Source organism: Cucurbita maxima, unplaced genomic scaffold (genome assembly GCF_002738345.1).
Source record: "Cucurbita maxima cultivar Rimu unplaced genomic scaffold, Cmax_1.0 Cma_Scf00016, whole genome shotgun sequence".
Taxonomy (NCBI): Eukaryota; Viridiplantae; Streptophyta; class Magnoliopsida; order Cucurbitales; family Cucurbitaceae; genus Cucurbita; species Cucurbita maxima.
In genome coordinates, this window is record NW_019272032.1 from 3,138,769 (window position 1) to 3,162,033 (window position 23,265).

At 37.7% G+C, this 23,265-nt stretch overlaps 5 protein-coding genes across 5 annotated transcripts; 2 read left to right on the top strand and 3 right to left on the bottom strand.

Moving 5' to 3' along the window:
• Positions 1 to 67: 67 nt before the first annotated feature.
• LOC111491013 (BTB/POZ domain-containing protein At5g41330) lies at positions 68 to 2,123 on the top strand. The gene is made up of 2 exons (XM_023139724.1): positions 68 to 1,630; positions 1,892 to 2,123. Exons 1-2 carry the CDS (start codon positions 221 to 223, stop codon positions 1,901 to 1,903), a joined length of 1,422 nt encoding a protein of 473 aa, XP_022995492.1. The 5' UTR covers positions 68 to 220; the 3' UTR covers positions 1,904 to 2,123.
• LOC111491014 (aquaporin PIP1-3) lies at positions 2,030 to 14,454 on the bottom strand. The gene is made up of 5 exons (XM_023139725.1): positions 14,445 to 14,454; positions 3,321 to 3,655; positions 2,627 to 2,922; positions 2,388 to 2,528; positions 2,030 to 2,301 (listed from the first exon to the last, which is right to left on the bottom strand). Exons 2-5 carry the CDS (start codon positions 3,646 to 3,648, stop codon positions 2,206 to 2,208), a joined length of 861 nt encoding a protein of 286 aa, XP_022995493.1. The 5' UTR covers positions 3,649 to 3,655; positions 14,445 to 14,454; the 3' UTR covers positions 2,030 to 2,205.
• LOC111491011 (signal peptide peptidase-like 2) lies at positions 4,661 to 8,868 on the bottom strand. Its single transcript, XM_023139722.1, has 14 exons — positions 8,352 to 8,868; positions 8,098 to 8,256; positions 7,883 to 7,994; positions 7,678 to 7,797; positions 6,823 to 6,974; positions 6,531 to 6,713; positions 6,349 to 6,383; positions 6,048 to 6,204; positions 5,891 to 5,944; positions 5,706 to 5,798; positions 5,483 to 5,625; positions 5,322 to 5,392; positions 5,167 to 5,250; positions 4,661 to 5,030 (listed from the first exon to the last, which is right to left on the bottom strand). Exons 1-14 carry the CDS (start codon positions 8,499 to 8,501, stop codon positions 4,921 to 4,923), a joined length of 1,623 nt encoding a protein of 540 aa, XP_022995490.1. The 5' UTR covers positions 8,502 to 8,868; the 3' UTR covers positions 4,661 to 4,920.
• LOC111491009 (UDP-N-acetylmuramoyl-L-alanyl-D-glutamate--2,6-diaminopimelate ligase MurE homolog, chloroplastic) lies at positions 9,483 to 14,795 on the bottom strand. Its single transcript, XM_023139719.1, has 6 exons — positions 12,850 to 14,795; positions 12,370 to 12,486; positions 12,005 to 12,180; positions 11,139 to 11,284; positions 10,588 to 10,822; positions 9,483 to 9,829 (listed from the first exon to the last, which is right to left on the bottom strand). The coding sequence occupies exons 1-5, from the start codon at positions 14,732 to 14,734 to the stop codon at positions 10,804 to 10,806; spliced, it is 2,343 nt and encodes a 780-aa protein (XP_022995487.1). The 5' UTR covers positions 14,735 to 14,795; the 3' UTR covers positions 9,483 to 9,829; positions 10,588 to 10,803.
• A 2,487-nt stretch (positions 14,796 to 17,282) lies between these two features.
• Positions 17,283 to 21,890, top strand: LOC111491010. The gene is made up of 6 exons (XM_023139720.1): positions 17,283 to 17,610; positions 18,400 to 18,493; positions 19,035 to 20,350; positions 20,426 to 20,559; positions 20,880 to 21,039; positions 21,141 to 21,890. Exons 3-6 carry the CDS (start codon positions 19,105 to 19,107, stop codon positions 21,725 to 21,727), a joined length of 2,127 nt encoding a protein of 708 aa, XP_022995488.1. The 5' UTR covers positions 17,283 to 17,610; positions 18,400 to 18,493; positions 19,035 to 19,104; the 3' UTR covers positions 21,728 to 21,890.
• Positions 21,891 to 23,265: the final 1,375 nt, after the last annotated feature.

Below are 23,265 nucleotides of genomic sequence, written 5' to 3' on the forward strand. Positions count from 1 at the left end.
ATTTATTATTATAATTATCTTACAATCACACAGCACTAGCTTTTACCAACCAAAGAAAACAAAAAGAAAACTATATAAAAAGGAATGACGTTTTGACTTTTGAGATAAGGAACAAACCGAACATTTTTCTCTTTTTTCTTCTTCGGAAGTTCTTCAAATTTTCGTCCCTCTTTCAAGATCCTCTCTCTCTCTTTTTCTTTTTCGATTAGTTTTGTCGATAATGCCGCCTCCTTTTTCTGGTTCAACGTGTTCTTCTTCTGATTTGATTCACCCGCCATTAAACCCTGAATCTAATATCGTCGCCATTAACGTTGGTGGCCATTTCTTTCAAACTACCAAGCAAACCCTAGCCCTAGCCGGTTCCAAATCTCTGTTATCGACGCTCTTCGATTCATCGCAATCCGATGTGCCGTTTATCGATCGAGATCCCGATCTCTTTTCTCTCATACTTTCGCTTCTCAGAACGGGTTACCTTCCGTCTAAAGCCAAGGCGTTTGATCTGCAAGACCTAATTTCAGAGTCGCAGTTCTATGGAATCGAATCGCTTTTGATCAATTCTTTGTCTAATCCTTCCCAATTTGAAGCTTTCAATCTTGAGAAATCGCTGATTTTGCCCCTCAATGGCCGAGATCCTCCGGCGGCGATTACGACGACACCGTTCGGATCGGTCCACGTCGCTCACGGCGGCAAGATCACCTCCTTCGATTGGTCGCTTCAGAGGAAGACGACGATTCTGACGCAATTCTCAGCGATCGATTCCCTTCTAGCGTTGTCGCCGTCGGTGGCCGCTGCTGGTGCCACCGATTTCTCTGGACTGCAAGTCCTCGATCTCGATATTGGCCACGTGAGAACGATTCTTAATTGGGAGAACGTGACTCGATCAAGTTCCACCGTGCAAGCCATTGGAGCCTCCTCTCAATTTCTCTTCACCAGCTTCGAATCAGGCAGAAGAAACTCAAATTCCATTATGATATACGATTTACAAACCTTCAGTCCCGTTAATGAAATCGGCCACAATGAGATCTTCGGAGCGGATATCGACTCAGCAATCCCAGCCACAATGTTGAATTGGGTTGCAGGTTATAATTTGTTAATGGCTTCTGGGTCTCACAGTGGACCTTCTGGTGTACAGGGCAACATCAAATTTTGGGACATTAGAACAGGAAACATAGCTTGGGAGCTGAAGGAGAAAGTGGACTGTTTCTCAGACATGACAATATCTGAGAACCTATCTGCCATTTTCAAGATTGGTGTGAGCTCTGGTGAAGTTTACAGTGCAGATTTGAGGAAGCTCGGAGATGGGAATCCATGGATTCTCCTAGGGGACAGGATGAAGGTGGTGAATGGAAAGAGGGCAGGGGCTGGAGGGAAGATTGAAAGTTATGGAAATCAGGTGTTTTGTAGCAGAGAAGGAGGGACCATAGAGTTGTGGTCAGAAGTAGCAGTTGAAAATGGAGGAAGCAAGGAAGGAGGATTAAGGTTAGAGGAGAGAGTTTTTAGGAAGAATGTGATGGGGAGAGTGAAGGATTTGGGAGGTGGGAGAGTGACCAAATTGGCATTTGGAGGGAATAAGATGTTCGTGACAAGAAAAGACCAGCAATCTGTGGAGGTTTGGCAGAGTACAAATAAGGTATTTTGATACTCTTAACAAAGTCAATGAGTATATGGTTTTGCATTCTTTGTAAATGATGTTTGTATTGTTATTTATCAAAATCCAAAACCGGGGTTTGTAGATGAATAATTGTAATGAGTATTTTTAGGCATTCAGTGATGAGCTATAATAAGCATTTTGGTATCATTGAATTACATTGGTTTGTCTATTTTGTTGAATTACAATGGTTGAAGATTTCTGTACTTGTATATGCTCATACAATTTTGATATCTGTGACAGCGTTCGTCTTAGATTGAATCAAAGTGGTAGTAGATATTGATGCAAAAGGGAACAATTCTCCATTACTTGTATATGCTCATACAATTTTGATATCTGTGACAGCGTTCGTCTTAGATTGAATCAAAGTGGTAGTAGATATTGATGCAAAAGGGAACAATTCTCCATTACAACACATAATAGAAAACTTAATTTACACACAAATCCATGACAGTCGTCGTCCTGAAGGACCAAATAAGCAAACAAAGAGCGAATAGAAAAGGAACACATTTCGATTTCCACTAGACCTATCTGTTTCAGTGGAAGTAGTAGAGTCTTCAAGCTCTGGCCTTGAATGGAATGGCTCTGATTATGATCTGGTGGTAAATAGCAGCAAGAGCAGCTCCGATGAAAGGTCCCACCCAGAAGATCCACTGCAGATTATTCAACAACACAATTAATATTCGTTCATTAAAATATCGTCCAAAAATCACCCTTTGATTCAACTACTTGTACTAACATGGTCATCCCAAGCGTGCTGCCTGTTGTAGATGATGGCAGCTCCCAGACTCCGGGCTGGGTTGATGCCGGTGCCGGTGATGGGAATGGTCGCCAAATGAACCAAAAACACAGCAAACCCAATGGGAAGAGGAGCCAAAATCTGCCCACGACATTCAACAAACAAACAAAAAAATAACATTATTAACAAACTAGTCTAGATTTCTTCTGCCCCGCTCCTCAGTTTTAGATGATTCTTACAGGGACGTGAGAGTCTCTGGCATTTCTCTTGGCATCGGTGGCGGAGAAGACAGTGTAGACGAGAACGAAGGTGCCAATGATCTCAGCGCCAAGGCCACTGCCCTTGGTGTAGCCAGAGGCCACGAAGTTGGCACCGCCGAGCTTCTGCACGTAGATGGACTTCTCGAAGCCCTTCACGACGCCGGCACCGCAGATGGCACCTAGACACTGCATGATGATGTAGAATATGGCTCTGGTGAGCGACAGCTTCCTCGCCAAGAAAAGCCCGAACGTCACCGCCGGATTAATGTGTCCACCTGAGAACCACACACAAAACCCAACAAGGAAAACTCACAATTCAGTCTTCTAGAAAGATATCTAGTTTTCTTAGCAACTAAATGAAACCCAGTTAGTATTTCTACTCGGTAAACAGTAGATGCTTGAAATCCCTCTCTCGTTTATTCTTGAACTCACAAACAATGTATTTTAGTTTAGTCCCACCAACCCGTTAAAGAAACCACATGATCCATTGTTTATAACTCAAACAAATCCAAGTTCACCCAACAAAGCTAACACTAAGAAAAGTTTAAATGCCAATTTAAACCCAAAACATACTTTTCTTAACAAATATACAAAAACCCAATACAGATCTAAAGAACAAAACAACCAAACTTCATGAAAAAAGAACTTGGAATGGAGAGGGTGAAGGGTTTACCGGAGATGCCAGCGGTGCAGTAAACAAGAGCAAAGATCATGCCGCCGAAGGCCCAAGCGATGCCCTGAATGCCGACGGTGGAGCACTTGGTTGGAGCTCGGCTGACTCCCATCACCGTCAAAATGGTGATGTAGAGGAACAAGAAAGTGGCTACGAACTCGGCGATTCCGGCTCTGTAGAAGGACCATGAGGACAGCTCGCCGGGCTCGAAGAGTGGCGCCGGTGGGGGTTCTTTGTAGTCCTTGTCCGTCTGCGCCGATGTGCCGATGGGTTGTCTCTCTGAGTACTTGTTGGCTCCGAGCTTGACGTCCTCTTCTTTGCCCTCCATTTTTGTTCTTCTTTTGGGAGTGAGCTGTGAGACTGTATGAGGCTTCTGTTCTCTCAAAGGGTTCTAATGGAAGGGATAGGCTGCATACACTCAAATCATGCCTTCTCTCTTTTTTTAACTCTCTTTTTTTAACTCTCTTTTTTCTCCCTTTTTCTTTTTTTAATGCTTAAATAATACTTTTTTTAAACTCGAAGTGATATAAAAAGTACTTTAAAAATAATATTTTAAAAAAATGATGCATTACCAAAATCTCACACACTCATATTTGATTAACATATAAGCCTCATAATGATTTCTTTGCATTTTTTGAGGGACATTGATGAAAATTTAATCAACTAATTATTATTTGTTTTGGAATCAAATTATTAAAATACAGAAAATAAAAGGGTTAATTTAACATTTAAAAAATTACATAGAAATTATGGAAAAAAAGAGGGGCAAAAACGTAATTTGCTAGGATCTTTCTAGAACAAGGAGATGGATTTGACAGGTTCTGGGTTGGTCGGTCTATAGTGATAAGAAATTTACAAACTAAATTAGGCTTAATTAAAAAAAAATCAAATTAGTTGTGATGGTACGATCACATGATTAATCAAAACTCCTACAAATTAGTAAAAAGAAATTTGGAAGGAAAAAAAAGTGAAGGTGGATTATTATCCTAAAAATGGAGAGAAGGGTAAAAAGGTAATTTCATAATAAAAAAAAAGACCAAATCGTGTGGCTGAGATCAACTGGCCGTTTTGTTATTTTTTGTTTTTCCTTTATTTTTTTAATCGATGATATATTTAACTAATTAACGTAACTTACCCACCATGTGGGCCCAACCTCCAGCCCTTTTATTTAAAATGGTTAAAGCTAAAGAGAAATGGTGAGTGGTTGACAACTCAGAGTCATTGGATGCCTCACTGCCACGTGGACTTGTGCCAACTCAGACCCATTTACCTTTTATCCTTTTATATTTATACATACATATATACATATATATATACATACATACATACATACATACATATAATAAAAGTTTATGTTAAATTCAAAGTTCAAACCGTAAAAATTAAAAGTTCATAGCCAAGTTGGCATCATAACAAGTTAATGAAGATTTAACCACAAGTAATCACTATGATGACTTGTAAAGCATCTGACCTTCAACACCAGCTCTTGCTTACTCTACACAGGCTGCCATCCTTCATCACATTCCTAATATATATATACATACATACATATATATGTATGTATGTATGTTATGAACACTACATGAACAGTGTCTTCATTTTAATCCTCATTGATGAGAAGATGAGCATGAGGACACACCCTTTCTGGTTCTCCTTTTCTCCATAAAATCCCCAAATCTCCTCTCTTCTTCCCCAGTATCAAAAGGGTTCCTACATCAACACGTGTTTCAGTCTCGATTAATCATAATGACGGGTTTTGTTAACTCGTTGATACCTAAGATTTTTCTATTGAAAACATGGACATTGTGTTAATATCTAATGATGTCGGGAGTATAAAGTTATTTACCGAGAGTGAACGGGACGATATAAAGCAGGGCGGGCTGGCCGTGGCCGTCCATCAGGTTCAAAGCTACATAGGTAATCAGAAGACCTGACAAAAGTTTCAAGAAACCTTTCAAAACATGAACCAAACATCAAGACAGCATTCATTCCCTTCATTACCTGATCCATAAGCAAGCATTGCTGGTAAGAAGTAACCAGCCCGGAGGCTCTTATTCGCCAACCAGTCATACCTGTAAGGATATCCCAAGTCTTTGTTATGCAGAGGTTTTCACTAACAATTATGAAGTATGGGCATGTCATGAAGGCAACAAAGCTTAAACCTGAGAGAAAACGCTACTATAAGTCCAGGTAAAAGAATGTCACCAAATCCAATGATGCTATAACCACCCCACGGATCGAACATGCGTGGGATCTTTAGCAGCATCGGGATACCGTCCTCTCCGCTTTTGTCGCCACGAGCCACCTGTTAAGGATTTTCAATAGCAGCAACTCAGTTAAGTAGTTCAGAACTGTTGTTCTTCTAGTCTATGACAGTGTACTTACCACAATCATCACACTTTCCTTGAACAACTTCTTAGAAACAAAGACCCAAAAGATATCATAGAGGAAGGCACAACTGAGAAGCACTGTTCCAACCTTGAAAACACTCAAACCCAACAATTAACTGCTAGAAAGGACCATCATGTTCTTCAGATACATCTACATAGAGCATAGTTCGAAATCGCTACCTTGAGATTCGGTATACGAACTATTTGAAGAACTGTAATTATCAGTGCAATTCCCTGGTTAACAAAGCATTAAAACAAGAATTCAGCTTCTTACATTATTATGAATCTTAATTTTCATATAATAGAGAACAGGTTCTTGCTGACACAATTATCTTACAAGTATGTCTTGACCAATCCAGGCAAACGACGCACTCCGATAGATAGCCCAAACGACAGCAAAAGCTACGCAGAATGGAGAAACCGCCATACTGAGGTATGAAACAGCTCCAAAGAATGGCACTTTGATGTATGGTTCTCCAATTTCCTTAAAGCATCTGCATGACTATATAGTATAAGGAAGAAAGCCTGATCATACAAAATTACTAAGATTGATATCAGCACCTAAATTGATCTATTTGCGCATGTATCTGCTAATAATTTACAAGTGTCAAATGCAGCAAGAGCATGATCAGTTTTACCTCGACAATACCGCGACCAAACAAGTTTGCAAGCCCTGTAAATCGAGCAAGATATAATGTTAATGGACTGGAGGAAAGGATGTTTGAGTATCTGATGGGAAGTTGAACACAATCGACTTTTGCAAAAGAAGAACATTGTTATGCTTATTGAATGTCTGATTATTAAGGCCTTTGTGGCATACCTCTGCGCCTCCTATGCAGAAAAGGACTACCAAAAGCTCGATGAACCAGTACGACATGAGTTTGTAAAGCACAATCAAAAAGCACGACGCAACAATGACAAACAGGACTGCTGATGCCATGTTGATATATACAACACCAGGGCTGTCCATTTCATCAGCATTTTGAATATCATCTGCACCATCCTACAAGAAATTGTAATTCATCAAGTATACATTTACAATTCGAAGAACGTCACCTAAATGAACGATGAGAAAAAGGTCGCTAGAAGTCGCCGGAGACTAGTTGGGCTACCTTTAGTAGCTTGTCCTGCTCAATAGCTGCTTCTCTAGCACTCCAGGCAGACCAAAATGATGAACACAAGATTGTACCGACAGCCATCAACCATAAGAATACTTCAGCTATGTCAACTGGTGGTCGTTGTGGTGAGTATAGCTGAACAGACACTGCAGGGTCCAAAAACTTTTTAAGGGACAAAAAACTGATTTGCTCATTCAAATGGAAAGTAAAAATAAGCTCCAATAGACACGGAGTCTAGAAACTTTGTAACAGCCTAAGCCCACCGTTAGCAGATATTGTCCTCTTTGAGTTTGTCCTTTTGGGCTTACCCTCAAAATTTTTAAAACGCGTCTACTAGGGAGAGGTTTGCACACCTTTATAAAGAATATTTCGTTCTCCTCCCAATCGATGTGTTATCTCACAATCCACCCCCCTCCCCTCTCTTTGGGGGCCAGCATCCTCGCTAACACTCGTTCCTTTCTTCAATCGATTTGAGACCCTCAATTCACCCCCTTTCGGGGCCCAACGTCCTTGTTTGTACACTGCCTCGTGTCCATCCCCCTCCGAGGCTCAGCTTCCTCGCTGGCACATCGCCCGGTGTCTAGCTCTATACCATTTGTAACAACCAAGCCCACCACTAGCGGATATTGTCCTTTTTAGGCTTTCCCTTTCAAGCTTCCCCTCAAGGTTTTTAAAACGCGTCTACTAGAGAGAAGTTTCCACACCCTTATAAAAAATGTTTCATTCTCCTACCCAACCGTATCTCACCAAAATGATCGCTTAACAATAAATATTAGTTAATGTAATGACAACCAATTGTCAGTAAAATTAGTGTTTTCTATGAAAGCAGAAAGTAAGGAGAAAGCTTACCTGAAGAATTACTAATTAGCATCTTCTCCAAGCTTGTACCAGCATCGTGAGGGAGCATGACAGCAGGTATATGTATATCTAGATCAGTCTCATCAGGATCACAAACCATCTTGTAAAGGTCTGAAAAGTCCAGAAGCACGTTAAAAACACATCAAATATATTAAACATGATGCACTAGATCTTCATATTAAATATCATCACTTACCTTTTTGGTTATTTACTATCAGTATAGCTGAAGCACCAGCAGCTTCAGCAATATTTGCTTTTGTAGTAAATTTGCAGTGACCTCGATCAACCATGATTATATCTCCAGAAAGCTAACAAATAAGAGGTTGCTTGCATGATTAAATAATGTGCATAAATTTTCAATGTTCACGCCACTAGAGGAAGGAAGAACATTATAATCTCAAAATGAAGAACCTTGTCCTTTGGCACACTGCAGCAATCACGGGGATTGGCAAGAACAAGGCGTGTTTGGTTTGCATTTTTCTCCTTTGAAACGATGGTAGCACCAAATCTAGCTCCAACACCCACAAATTCACTGGCTTCTATGCCATCGATCCAAGTTTGAACTTTAACCTAATTGGTGAAACCCAATCAAAATGTTAACAAATTTCAAGAAAACCCAGTAAAATTATGAAGCCGAAACAAGAAACAGGCATTGGATATATTACCAGAATGAAGTCGTTCTCACAGCCAGGCTTTTTGGGAGACAAATCGTCATGATGAACAATATCCCCACCCAACACGTAAGAAGGAAAAATCAGCAGCAAAATCAGAGAGAATAAGGAAAACCCACCATGAAAATGCTTCTGTAAATCCATAGATTCTGATGTTCTCAGCAAAAAAGAAGTTCAAAAACAGTGATGGGTCTTCTTCTTTCTCTGCATCAGAAATCTCGAAACCCCAGAAAGGAGAAAAAAACAAATGGGTGGCTTCGCTCTGTTTCGAGTACACCCAAAACAGCAACAGAGCTCAGGATTGGATATAAAAATGGGGGAAAACGTAGAAATCAAAGCAACACTAGATTAATGATTTAAAGCAGACAATGCATCATGAAATAAAGATCATCATGGATCCAATGGATTAAAGAAAAGTGAAGAACTGGACATGTAGATGTGAAATGAGGACAAAATTAATGTCGTGTATGAATCTTTGCTCGTGCTTCTGTTTAAACTATTACTGGGTTTTTTTTGAAGTAAACGGGGTTTCCGTATTGGAAACGGCGGGAACCTTTTTAACGACATAATTAGACAATAATCGTCTTTATCAATGTTTTGTTTGCAGATAAGGACCTCCACTTTCTAATAATTTCACTTCACTGCCCATTGTGTATTTTTCACTAATTACTAGGAAAAAAAAAATCTATAATTAGTATTTTTTTTTTTTTATTCTAGAGGATTAAAGCAAGAATATTTATGACCAAAAATAGGTTTTTAGTGCAGAAAATATGAGTTAAAATTTGAACTTCTCCCCTAATAAATTAATTTTCTTTTTTAACTATTTATTTAAATAGATTACTTATCATGTGAAATATAAAATTTTAAATTTACAATCTCGAGAGAGGATGCTAATGCTACTCATGTGGACTTATTTAATTTAAATTATATTTTAACCCTAAAAATGAATAATTTTGTTAGTGCTATTAACATAGAATCCTCAATTTTCATAAACTTGAAATGCACAAACAAAAATAAAAAAATATAAAAAAATAAAAACCTGAATTTTAAATAGAGATCTCTTTTTCATTTTATATTAAAAAGGAAAACAAAATTGAAGGATCAACCTGCAAAACAGTATAGCAGTTGTATGTGAGGGTAGTGTAATTAAGAGAATAAAAGTGGCCCGTTTGGCAAATATAGGAAACTAGGTGGAAATTTAAGGAATTTGACCTCAGAAGCAAATTAACCAAAACTTGCTGAAAGTTCCTCGACATGAAGGACAGGGTGTGTTCCTGCCGTCAGACCAGCCATGTGGTTATGGCAAGGCAAACGTCGGTGCAACTATCCATCCTTCTAAATTTACAAAAGTACCCTCTATGACACATTTAAAATTCAGAAGGCAATCATCTAACGACCTACACACACGGATAACAGTTGATTACGAGCAGTGATTCGGATTCTTCACTTCCATCTCCAACTTGGGCACGCATCTGAACATGGAAGAATTCGAACAAGTTATTCAGTGTCATGTATGAAATGATCCAGTTAAGAAGATAAACAAATCCTCACGATGCTAAAAGATATGAAAGGTTCAAGCCCCAAGTTGCAAACTAAAAAGTTGTGCGAAGCTGGCTAGCTTTGAGGTGGACAAAGCCCAAAGAGAATAATGGAGGTGGGTTGCGAGCATAAGGCCCAAGAGTGAGTACAGTTGCAAAATAATGACAAGTCAAAAGCAATCAAATCATTGTTAGAAATTACGAATTATCCACTTTCACCAATAGCTCTCATAACTTTGTTTTTTGTTTCCCTAAAATGCCTCAGGCTAGTGGAGATGTATTCCTTACTTATAAACTCATCATCAACTCCTTAATTAGTCGACGTGGAACTTTTATCCCAACAATCTTCAACAATCAATCAGAACCATGTTGGTTAGCCAAAACATAATCATTATGAGTACATAGCATTTGTTCAAGCTCATCTACTGTAGCTAAATGATCTTCTACCCAGCATACAGAGTTTCAAAGATTCGAGAGTCTATACGTACCTACATCATTTCTTGTCTAATTTCAAAATGTTATGTGGTTAATTATCATTTATACAATCTTCTACTTGTTCGTTTTTTTACTAGCAAACTATGTCAGCTTTTTTCTTATACTAGAACCACAAACAGTAAGACCAATGTAGCAGTTGACACCAGATATATTTTCTCACAGCTATTATAAATTTGATGGCACAGAATTGTTCATACCGTTGCTGCTTATCCAACCGACGACCAGAGCAACAGCGAAAACATATGGAGTAATCATTCCCTCAATCTGGCCAACCAAATCCAACGGCCCTTAAAGTGCTCCTTGTAGATAAATCAATCGAATATATATTTGCAATAGCAATTCAATACTCCACCAGTAGCATTTTTGATCCGAGGATAGCGTCCAGAATTTTCATTCCTTTATTGAACCTTGTATCAATGACTCTCTGGTAACCTGTAACACGATAGAAAACAAACAAAATAACATGATCAAAAACAAAATGACTAGTATCTGCATTTTATTGTTCTCGAATGAGAAGCCCTTTTTACTCTTCTTTCAGTCAGGTATATGCTCCCTAGTATTGAGGAGACGAAGAACTTAAACAGATTGTGATGGCTGTTGGTTAGTTAGCCCTAATAGCAAGCAGTTATGAGCACGGGAAACAGATTCACTCAATTATTTGCAAGTAATGAAGCATAATTAACCACTAAATGAGGAGGAGTTCCAGAAAACATTCAACTAATATGAGTTTAAGATTCGCTCGACTTACCGCCATGGAAATTCACTTGTGTCAATTCCAGCTTGGTGGAGTTCATCAACATATTGCAATGCTTCTCTGCATTCTTCTCTATCATCAAAAAAGTCTTTTTTATCACCTTCAATTTGATATGTTTCATGGCCCTTGCCAGCAACCACCTATAACAAGCGGTAAATGATAAAAATGATATCACATAATTGCTCAAATGGAATTAACAATCGGGCCACAAACACATTATAGTTCATAAATAAAAGAAATTACAAAAGGTGACTCAAGTTTAAGTTGTCAATACCTTATCTTTGAATCCCATAATTACGAAAGCAATTAGATAGATAACCAATATATTCATCCTACAACCAAATCCCAACTTTTATCCATAATTTCTTTTCCAGGTCTTCTTTCTCTCACTGAAGTAATGTGCCATCATGTACACATTCCCCTTTAAATATAAAGGTAAGAATCTATCAGCGAAGAATCATTTATTTCTTAAGAATCTTAAGCCTTTTTTTATCCTTAAGTTAAAGCATTTTAACAGAATCATTCACTACAGCAGAGATTTTCAATAAAGCCATTTTTTGGCGTCTAGGTGAGGCAATCTCTTGAAATCCTTTGGTAATGATTCTTTTTTTAGTATACATGACAATTAGACAGTTTTCTGCAGTCCTATTGGCTAGTTGGGAGGTTAACTCTTCCACCCTTTTTGCTCTCATCTTTTGTGTTAATAAAACATTTATGTTGAGCAATTTGTGAAATTTTATATGAAGTCTGCAACTGTCGTTTGGCTCAATTAAGAATGCTATCTGAATGTTTTTCAGTCACCACTAAAATTCAGACATTAAGACCTCCATACAAAAACGGAAGGGGGTACGGTAACTTACAACCATGTCGCCTTCCTCACCCATTGCAACAGCAGCACGTACAGCCACACGTCTAATATCATGCAAGAAAATCCTATGACCATTTGGGAGAGGCGGATAGTAATCATTTTCTCCATGCTTCAAGTAATCCTGCATAGTCCAGCCTATACCAGCCAACATATCATCCAAAATGTCCACTGATCAAATGAGAAATTTTTGTCAGTATAGGACCATCAAACATTTTCTATGGATGCAAGTTATCAGGAAGAAGTCATGACAATTGCACGCGGCCATGATATTCTACACACGATTGCGCATGCATCTCTACAAGCATTATGTAGGTAAAGGTGAGTCTTAGTAACTACTAAAGTAGAAAGTTAACATACATGGATCTTCATTCCTTGGATTATCAGATGTCAGAATTGTAATGTCACTTTTATCGGTTGCAATCTTTGTCATCATGGGTCTTTTCCCCCTGTCATGCTCGCCACAGCATCCAAAAACTTAACAAACCAAATAAGAGAATTTTGGTCAAATAAGAAACATATTCCACAATTATTTCCTGGGGCTATAACAATTCAGAGGTATGGAAATGGGAAAGAATGTGAACTTCAGGCAAAAAAAAAAAAAAAAAAAAATAGATAAATAAAGTAAGACCTAGCTGCTTATATGATAAATGCAGTAAGAGTGAAAAAAAAAAATTACATTGTCATACTATAAGGGAGATGATTGTCTTTAGATCAAACCTTTTGCAAAGAAAACAGAAGGAAATGAATTCTAGTTAATTGTAAGTTGAGAAATCTAGCGCTACTAGACACAGTTCCTCACAAGATATGCGAAGGTAAATTAGGAACTAGGAAATATACCAGTGATAATCCTCCTGGGTCCAAGCTCCCTCACAGAATCAAGCAGTCGGGACAGGCCATCTGGAGTCTGAGCATGATCAACAATTACACCAAATGCCTGCTCTTCATCAATCAGCTCAAATCTCCCTGGAACAGCATCAACCTCTTCAATACCTCTAACAATATCCTCTAATGGTGCTCCCACTGCAATCCCTACTGACACTGCTGCAAGAATATTGTATATGTTATGCTTTCCAAGCAACCCTGATGATATCTCCAATATCCCCTGGGGAGTGTGAACCAAAACCTGTGTCTCAAATAGTGACAATTCATACTTCAGGGGATGGACAGCAGCATTTTTGTTTTCCATGGCAAAGGTAACAACTGGCACGTCTGGATTTCCTTGACCTATGAAGAATGGTGCATTCGGATCGTCAATGTTAACAACCTTTCGATGTCGATCTGGATCCACCATCCTTCTAAATAGCTTGGCTTTGGCATCCCTATACTCCTCTTCAGACCCTTGAAAATCCAAATTTGACTCTGGAGTCAAATTCGTGAAAACCGCTATATCAAAGTCAACTTCATCACACCTGCCACGAGCAAGTTCAGCGGTTGAAACCTCCATTACAACAGCTTCAGTTCCATTATGAAGCATCTTCGCCATTAAGTTTTGGACCAAAATAGCATCTGGGGTTGTACTTGGCGCCTCCAACTTATTGTCCCCATGTAAATAATAGGCCACTGTACCTAACAACCCAGTTCTCAGCCCCATTGCCTCATACATCCCCTTTATCAAGTAGGAAGTGCTGGTTTTACCATCTGTCCCTGTTACTCCTATCACAGCCATATTCTTTGACGGGTTCATGTAAAAAGAAGCAGCCAATGCAGGAAGAACTGAATTAGTATCCTCCACCATAACTAAAGCTTTACAGCCCAAAGTTTCTTCTATATCTATCTCCTTGCTAGCCACCACAGCAACCGCACCCCTCTTATCCGCCTCAGTTAAATACAAATGTCCATCAGTTTCCGTCCCAACACAACATACAAACAAGTCACCCGCATTAACCATTCTTGAGTCATGTTGAATGCCAGTTATTTCTATCTCTAAATTGCCAAAAACAGAAACTGGAACAACCTTACTTTCATCCAAGAGCTCAGCTAAAGTCATTTTGAACTTGGGTTCCACAATTCTAGTCTTAACTTTTCCATAGCTATCAAAATCCACATCAAAAGAATTAGAAGAAGATAGTTCATCCGAACCATGTAATTCCCTTGCATCGTCATCCAAATTCCCCGGCCCGTCTTCATCCTCGTCCTTGTCCTCAATCTCGTCCTCCGAAATCTCCGTAAGCCCCTGGAGCTCGTTAATTTCCTCCAAGTCCACGATCTCCTCGGTCTCCAACTCATCAATGCCCTCAAGAATATCTTTCTCAACCGCCTTTTCTTTCTTTGGGTTAGGCTTGAGAAGTCCCTGCTTCACGAATTCCTTCCGCTTCATAGCAATAGCTTTGTCAATTTCACCGAACAAATCATCTCCAGAGCTCTCCGAGTTCAAATATTCAGCATTATCGGGAGCATCCTCGACGTCAGCAATGGCCGACAGATAAGTAGACTGATGCTTCTTGAAATCCTCCTCCTGAAGCTTTTTCGCACGAGCAGCTTGGCGATATATCTGCTGAAACTTCGAAACGCCATGGCCGGCATCTTCCGGAGCTTCCGGAGGGTCGTCGTCGGCCGGGTTCGGATAGAACTTTCCGTCCGGCCCGATGGCGGAAGGAACTAAGGGTCGAAGAATTCGAATGGTGGGAAGATATTGTCGGTGAAATTGAGGTCTTATACACGGAATATTAGGACGAGGAGACAGAATGAGGGGAAATTGAAGAAAAGTGAAGGTTGAAGCCATTGAAATGGAGATTTTCCAGACCGAAGTCTTAGCGGCAAGTAGCAGCAGTTCCGACGGGGACGGAGGTTTGAAGCGGATAACGATTTGAATGTTGGAAACGATACCGTTTTAGTGAATGTTGAATTGGGCCGGTTGCGCTATTGGGCTTTTTTGTGTTCCATTTGTCACTTAGCAAACATTTGGACCTCTGTCGTAAATTTGGGCCTTTTATAAATTAGGTAGCTTTTATATTCACATTTTTTAGCTAATGTGGTTTAAAAGTATCTCTAATTCATTTTCGTTCTTCTCCATTGATAGCTTCCTGTTTTTTTAATCAAACTATCTAAAATAATTAATATTTTATTCATTCAATTTTCAATTTTAACATAATCCAACTAGTTTAAGCACATATCATCGATCAAACGTTCAGAGGTCCAAAAAAAACTTTTACTGATTGAAAGTCAAAAATTTAGAAGCTTGAAAAGATTATCTTCGAGAGATCCTTAGAATTTTAAATTATTTTATACACAAATTTTTATTGTCATCTTTTAATTAAAATGAATGGCACCGACCACCTGTTTTTTAAAATTATTTAGTCGTCGCTAAATAAGTTATAGCTTATTTAGTATGCAATAATGTTTCACGGGTGTATCACATTCTAGTAGTCAAATCTACCGCTAGCCCATCGTTCATATCAAATTTCCTTCCCTTTTGAAGAAATGAGAAGTGATTATTCAAACGAAGAAAAACTTATAGAAATGTTGAAAAAAAAAAATTATTGGAAGAGACAAGGAGTTAAATCAAGTTAGAATTTTAGATTTTTTATTTTTTAAATGAGATTAAATAATTTTTATTAATGATGTGATTTTTTTATTTTTTTTAATCTTTTAGAATTAAAACTGTATTATTGTTGTCGTAGCAATCCCCAGGAAATGGGGCAATCCCATTGAAGAAGGGAATAGAATCTTGTCGTTGGCATTTATTTGGTCATTAAAGATCGCTCACTCTACCAACTACTAACCTAACACGCTCCTCTTCTCTTGCCATATCCCTAAGCCAAGAACTCAGCAAGACCTTCGAGCCACGCACCCCCCCTTTTTTGGCTGGAGCCATGTGCATTTGTTTTCTAACCGAGTACGCAAATGGGGTTCCAAACCCCTATTTTGGGACCGATGGAGACGGAGAACTCTCGAAACAGGCTAATGAGATCTTCAAATTCATGTCCATTTTTTGTTTGGTCGTCAAAACCATATCATAATTTTTATGATTATTATTATTATTATTTTTTTTTTTGAGTTGAGGTGCAGTAGTCGATTGCAAGATTCAAATCTGATTAATTTGATTAAGCATGCATATTTATTTTTCGAGAATTGACGAAATTTTTTATTACATAGCCTCTACTCTTACTAAGTGCTTTAATGTGCTCCTATGTGTTGGACGTGATGTTCGAACCACTTTAAAAGTAACTATAATAGGGTATATATATTTAACTGGGACATATTTTCCTAGTACAATTAATTGCAATACTATATTGTAACATATTCAAATATGTAGGTTCTTTGGTGCATTTAATTTAATGTTCGTGTTGAAATTTTGTATAATTCATTTCTATAAAATATTTTCATATTTCCTTCCTACTTTGATCTTTAGTTATTAAAAAAATTACATTTCATATATTTTCATTATTTCAAGATTTTTTAATATTTCAAACCTACTTTTAAAGCTATAAATTAAATAAAAATATAAAAGATATTAAATCTTTCCCAAAACTAGTTCAACAATTATTCGCTTTATACCCTTCAAACTTATATATATGTATATATAATGTTAATAAAGTGCATTAACTTATGATATTTTTTTTAAAAATAGTAATAATGTGTTGTCGTTGTCAAGTCATTAATAAGACAATGCGAAGCCCATTTAAAATTTTGAAGATTTTCAAAGATTACAATAAATAACAAAATGTTACAATAAAATGATTAGTAGTCCTCACAAACTTTATGGTATAAAATATCTCATATATAAAATTTATTAAATGATAATTCACGATAAATTTGCTAATAATTATCTGTTTAATTTTAAGTGGACGGCTCACTGAATTAGCCCAATAAGCGTTAATTATAGATTTGAGAGTGTTTATAAAAAAAATGATAAATTTAAATTTAAATTGATTTAATAAAAAATATCATCAAAATATGGTGATAAACAAAATTTCATATAATTTCAATTTATAAATCTTATTTATACAAAAACTAGACCTAATTAGATAATATTATTTTATTTTTCGAATGAAAGTTAAAATAGAAAAAAAAACAAAAAGAAATTAATAATTTCCCATATTCATCCTTGAATTTCAAATTTCAAACAGAGTAATAATAAAAAACTGAACCAATGGCCTACAAGTTTCGCTACTGGTCTTTGTCACCACTCCAAATTGCTCATTAATGGCGGGTCTTGTAGGGAAGCAATACGACAGCGTTTCCACAAATACCGATACCCTCTACGCTTCTGTACGACGTCGTACGCGGGGTAATCCAAGGCCAAAGCTGCGAAGGGGGGGTAACATGGAGTTGGAGTTGGGGCAGAGCGAGGGAAAGTAACCTTACAATTGCTTGTGTGTAAAGCTTTCTTTCTGCAAATTGGCAGTCCATTTCGTCACTAATCAATCCAAAAATCAATACCCATGATTCAATTTTCTTCTCTTCTCGTTTTCTATATTTGTCCCATTTCAATGGCTTTTCTTTCTCCTTCTCTCTCTCCCCACTATTTTCCTCTTCGTCTTCTTCGCCTTTCCCTGTTATTCCCCTCTCTTTCACAGCTGTTTTCACTGTTCCTGTAAGTGTAATGGGTCCATCTCCATCTCCTCCTTCGCTTCTCGTGGATTCAAGCTGACCCAGGTGACCCATTTTTCTGTTTTTCCCATTATTTAGCTATCTAGTTTGCTCTGACATTGTAATATTGCTTCACTACTCACTAACACTGATTGCAAAAAGTTCATTTTATCTTTCATTTTTGTAGCCCCATCAAACCCACTTTCTTTTTTTCTTCATAGAAACAAACAGAAACGGTCCCTTGCCTTATCTTGACTTACTGTTTAATGGAGACTTGTGTTGTAATCAGTAGTGTCATTTCGCCATTAACATGGCCTACCCCTTTTGTTTTCTGTAGGGAAATGATATGAGGTCTCTTCAAGCAGTTTCCTCTGTATTTGGTTGGCAAATGGCCACCATTTGTCTTGGAATTGATAGAAATAGCTTCACTGCTTCCTTAAATTGTGGATTATTAGCTTTCTTTACTTTCTTTTGCTGTCAAAGATGCGTGTAGGGGAAGGCAATTAGTGAGTTTTGTAAGAAACAGGAGATAATAATACGTTATGTTCACTTCTGCTTGGAACTATTTGTCCATATGTATAATGAGTTTTTAATTTTTAAAAGAAGCAGGGTTTCTCTTTTCCCCTAAATTAATTTTGATTCATCCTTAATTTTAGCCTGCGTTTTGTTTTACTTACTGATGGAATGTTTTTTCATGTGTGAGAAGTGTAGACCAAGGTGATAGATTCTCTTTTGTTCTCTTCTGATATTTGGGAAGACAATCAATTTTGTGCTCTTTTGATAAAGTGGTTACTTTTTTGGTTTCTCCTTTTCTTATCATTGTGAGCCATAGTTAATCATTCACCATGCCAATAGGGTCATCAGCAAGATTAGGATCACGGGAGAAAAGAACCGCATGGACACGAGGAAGCTGTTCTTGGACTACATTTCCTCGAATTGTTCTCAGCTGGTAAGAAATCCTCAGAATTCAATGGTGTCAGGTGAAAACATGTCTTTTTTGCTTCTGTTTTGAACTCTTTGTTGAAATTCTTGGGTTTCAATGTTGTTTTTCTAGTATTTGACTCATGGGTTTGAGTGAAATATTCATCCATAAATGTATTTTGGGCTTCTCACTGGTGTACTATAGTTGTATTTGAAAGATAGCAAACCCCGTTCCAGTTTAGTTCTCTTTAACTCATGGTTGTAGATGCAACGAAAATATGGCATATCTGGAAATGAGAGATTTTCATTATTAAGAGACTTGGAGGCATCAAATGCCCTTACTATATGTGCTTTTGATCATTATGTTAACCAGAGGAACTGCTATCACATCATTGATGGAGATTATCTGGGGATTTTGATGATCTGAAGTTACTTTTCTCGAGTTTTAGCCTAAGCTTTTTCGTTATCAGAATACCTTTTTTTGGCTTTATAAATCAGCTATCATCATGGAAGGAATTATGAAACATGGCGCAGTCTTTACTCATGAGCTTTCTTGAAATTTTCTCCAGGGTAATAAATTATGAAACAACCGCAGCTGGTCAAACAAACGAGGGCTTTCTATAAAACAACACACAAATAATGGGAGCAAAGCATATGCAATCTAACTCTAGCATGGTTGGAAAAGCCTCAAAGAGCCACAAAATGGTGTGCAAAGCTATTGAGAGGCCTAGCAGAGAATTTCAACAGCCGTCTCCCAAAAGTTTGGCGGCTGCATCATCAAGGGTAGCTTGTTGCAGAAATCAAAGATCTTGTACTTGTAAACGTTGTATGGAGTTTGGCCGACATAATGAGATTAGCCTAAAATTGGTTCAGAAGAATGAAGCGGCTGAGCCATTTATGAGTAAGAAGTTTGTTGGTGTGGCTGACAAACAGTGTAAACAATTACTAGATGCATTGGGAATTTTCAACTCAAATAGGGAACTATTTGTAAATCTACTACACGACCCAAATTCTCTGCTGATTAAACGTATCGAAGACTCTACCGATTCTCGGGACAGAAAGCAGCAGACGAAGACTTACTTCAATGGCAGATTATCAGAAAATAAGATAAAAGAAGTGGGGGAATACGAGGAGCCTGCCCATAGTCACAATTTGAAGCCCTGTGATAGTGATGATTCTCTATCCTTGGAAAGAATAGTAGTCTTAAAGCCAAATCCAAGTAGCTCACTACATGCGGCTGTGGGAACCAATTCTTGCTCCTCTCTGAAATCTCATTCTAGTTTCATAAAGAATGTGGAGAGTAACAAAGGAACTCTTTTTTCTTTTAGACAAATAAAGAGGAAGATGAAGCAAGCAATGAGGGTAGGGAGAAAAGAAGATGAATGTCTATCAACTAATGGTATGTCCATGAAAACTCCACTGGTCTATAGGACCCCAAAAGATGATCAACTAGACAAGGTCTTTTACTCTAGAAATGGGGACAAGACGGCTTCAACCAGTGAAAGTAATGGCGTGAAGGTAGGCCAGTCAGCTGTTACCAGTCATCTCAAACGACAGAAATCTAAGAAGCGTGAAGGGGACAAAGAGGTTTTAAGAAAAATGAAAGCAAAACCATGGGGATGGGTTATGTGCTTTTCTGACGATGACATATTGCCATCAAATAAACCCGGATGCCGTACTGCTGCTCATACGAGACATTCCCAACTTAGCAATAAAAAGTTCATCTATGAAAAGTCAAAATCTCAAAATGATGAAAAACAACGTTGTGAAACTCCACAAATGGCTAGGAGAAATGATGACCAATGGCAGGGATCAAATGCAGAGTTGAATGTGTCATACGTCCTTTCTCCTGATGTCAAAGTGAATGAATATCCAACTATTGAAGGTGCAAATTTACTGATGTTTTGTCTTATTTTGGCTCAAAATTCTTCTTTACTTCAACTAAGTGAGGCATATGCAGGATCTTTGAAGATTGTAAAAGACATTGCCACTATACCCCAGGAAGGAAATATCTTTTGTGAAGCATCATCATCTGGATTTGATAACAAATTCAATGGCTTCAGAGAAAAAGCAAGTCTGGAGCTGTCTAAACGGGTGAGCTGCACACTTTCCCATGGAAGAACTTTATAAGGGCTAGTATTCAAATTTGTTCTTGCTTGTCCTGGATATGCGCCATTTATGTGTTTGTTTCAAGATTGAATAGCACATATTTGGATGTTTAGCATCTTAGATTACCCTCATCCATTGGTATGCATTATTTATCATAATGTAACTTTGTTAAGCTTATTTGAAGGATTCCACTCCTAAGACCATTTTTCTTGAATTGAACAACCATACAAATGCTTTGAGAACTTGGTGTAAGAGCATTTTTCACTATTTAACATTGTTTTTGCTATAACACCGGCAACGTGCAGAATTTGGCTCTAGAGGCTCAACAATCATCCAGCTTATCACGATTTCAGACAGTGGAAGATCCTAATGGTTTGTGTGATAGAGAAGTGCAGCCACTACCAGAAACTACTCATTTGGTAGCTGCTGCTGCCTCTAGCCACCTTGCGTTCACCCAAAGAACAGGTATAGTTAAAATTACTAAGACAATGTTTCTTTTTTTGCCACTTCTTTATAAACCCATTTAGTAGCAATCTTAGCTTATGTAAGCTGGTAAACCTTCACAGCTGATGAGTCAACTGGTGAAGCACTCCCCATTAGTTTTGAAGAGAGCCAGTGTACTGGTTTTGCTAGCTTGCAAGAGGTTATTGATCCTGCCATTTCTACCTTTAATTGTTGTTGCTCCGTCTCTAAATATGTACTTGAGCTGCTGCAAGTCTCAAGCCAGAATTGGAACGAACTATCAGTGGATTGTCATTCTTCAGCTTGGCTGCGGATACCATTTGTTGACAAAGTGAAGCTGTTTGGTACTCAGTTATGTGGTGATTGTGTGCTTGTTTTCGACTATTTTAATGAAGTTCTTGAGGATGTTTTCCACTGTTATATTAGATGCTCCCCATGGCTATCATCTTATAAGGCACACATCCAGGCACCCAATAAGGAGAACGGTTTGTATCATGAGGTTATGCAGCATATGGACTGGCCACTCCTGCAGCAGCAACCTCCACAAACGCTTGATCATCTTTGTTTGAGAGACTTGAGATGTAGAACATGGATCAATTATCCAACAGAAACTGAAGAGATTGTTACCATTATAGCGGAATCTGTTCTAAGAGAATTAGTCATTGAAAGTGTTGTTTATCTTGGTTTGTGAAGCTTTCCTTTATCATGATATCGTGAGCCAGAGTTCATGTGTAGAATCAGCAGTCTATTTGAATAGGATGTTGTGTAACTCTTTTGGGTCAATATGTTTACTAAACCTTTCTCTGATGCCTTACTTTCTGTGCCATCAAATTCTAACACAAACGTTCACAGTCGATGGCTTATCATCTTTGATATCTCGTGTGATCCTCATTTTCCTGTGATTTTGGTCCTCATTGAAGATCTTGTAGAGGAATGGGCTTGCCTTTTCAATATCAACCCACACATGGTGGACGTCTATACAACTTGTCTTTTTCTACCCTACGCACCCCCAATCATTTTCCTTCTTTTTCTTTGGAATAAGCAATGATAACATGATAAAGCACTAACAGATAGTGTACAGACTATAGTTTTCTACTAATATAGTGTAACAACCCACGCTCACTATTAGCAGTTATTGTACTCTTTGGGCTTTTCCTTTCAGGCTTCCTCTCAAGGCTTTAAAACACGTCTGTTAGGGGAAGGTTTTCACACTCTTATAAATAGTGTTTCTTATAAATAGTGTTTTGTTCTTTTCAACCAATGTTGAACATCACATCAAGAGTCGCTATCATATGCATGACATAACTTTTTTTATATAGAAACATTCACTTAAAACAATGGCTTAAAACGATGTTATGGTCTTACGCGTTTATGAAATGATCTTAAAACAACACAAGAAAATATATTCGACCAAGTAAAATAAAGAAGTAATGTCCTATACTAACCTAAGATCTACAAAAATAAATGTGACTACCCTTTGCAGAATCTATGATCTCCGATGTGATATTGCGCGTTAAGCGCACAAGGGTGCATTGTCTTTACCTGAAATATAAAAGTGGCGCATAGTTGGAATATTTTCACATCAGAGCCAACCATTAGTAGAAAACTAGGGTTGTTACAGTGGTATCAGAGTCAAACACGGGGCGGTATGCTAGCAAGGACGTTTATTCTCTAAGGAAGTGAATTGTGAGATCCCATATTGGTTTGAGAGAGAAACAAAACATTACTTACATGAGTGTGAAAACCTATCCCCAGTAGACACGTTTTAAAATCGTAAAACTGACAACCACATATAACGAACAGTATATCCACTAATGGTAGCTTGGACGGTTAAAGTGATCAAACGCGTGAGTTTGAAATCGATATAAAATCAACATTTGTAAAATTAATATCAATAATAGAGGCTTAAAACGTGTAAAATTTTGTCTGTATATTAATTCAAATAATTTTTTTTATACGTTCTCGAAACAATTTATCGACATATTTTAATAGAGATATCATACTGCCACGAATAATATTGGGTCCACTCCTCTCCCAGAGGCCTCACGTGAACAACACGCGTGGAAAATCGTATTTTGGAATTTACGAACATTACTCAAAATTCTTTTTTATTATTTTTTTAACTTCATAAAATACTTTATTGTGTTTAAAACTTTTTAAAAAACATAGAATAAAAAAAAAGGAAAAATAGTTTCAAATAAATGGTTATTTTTAAGCCAATCATACATT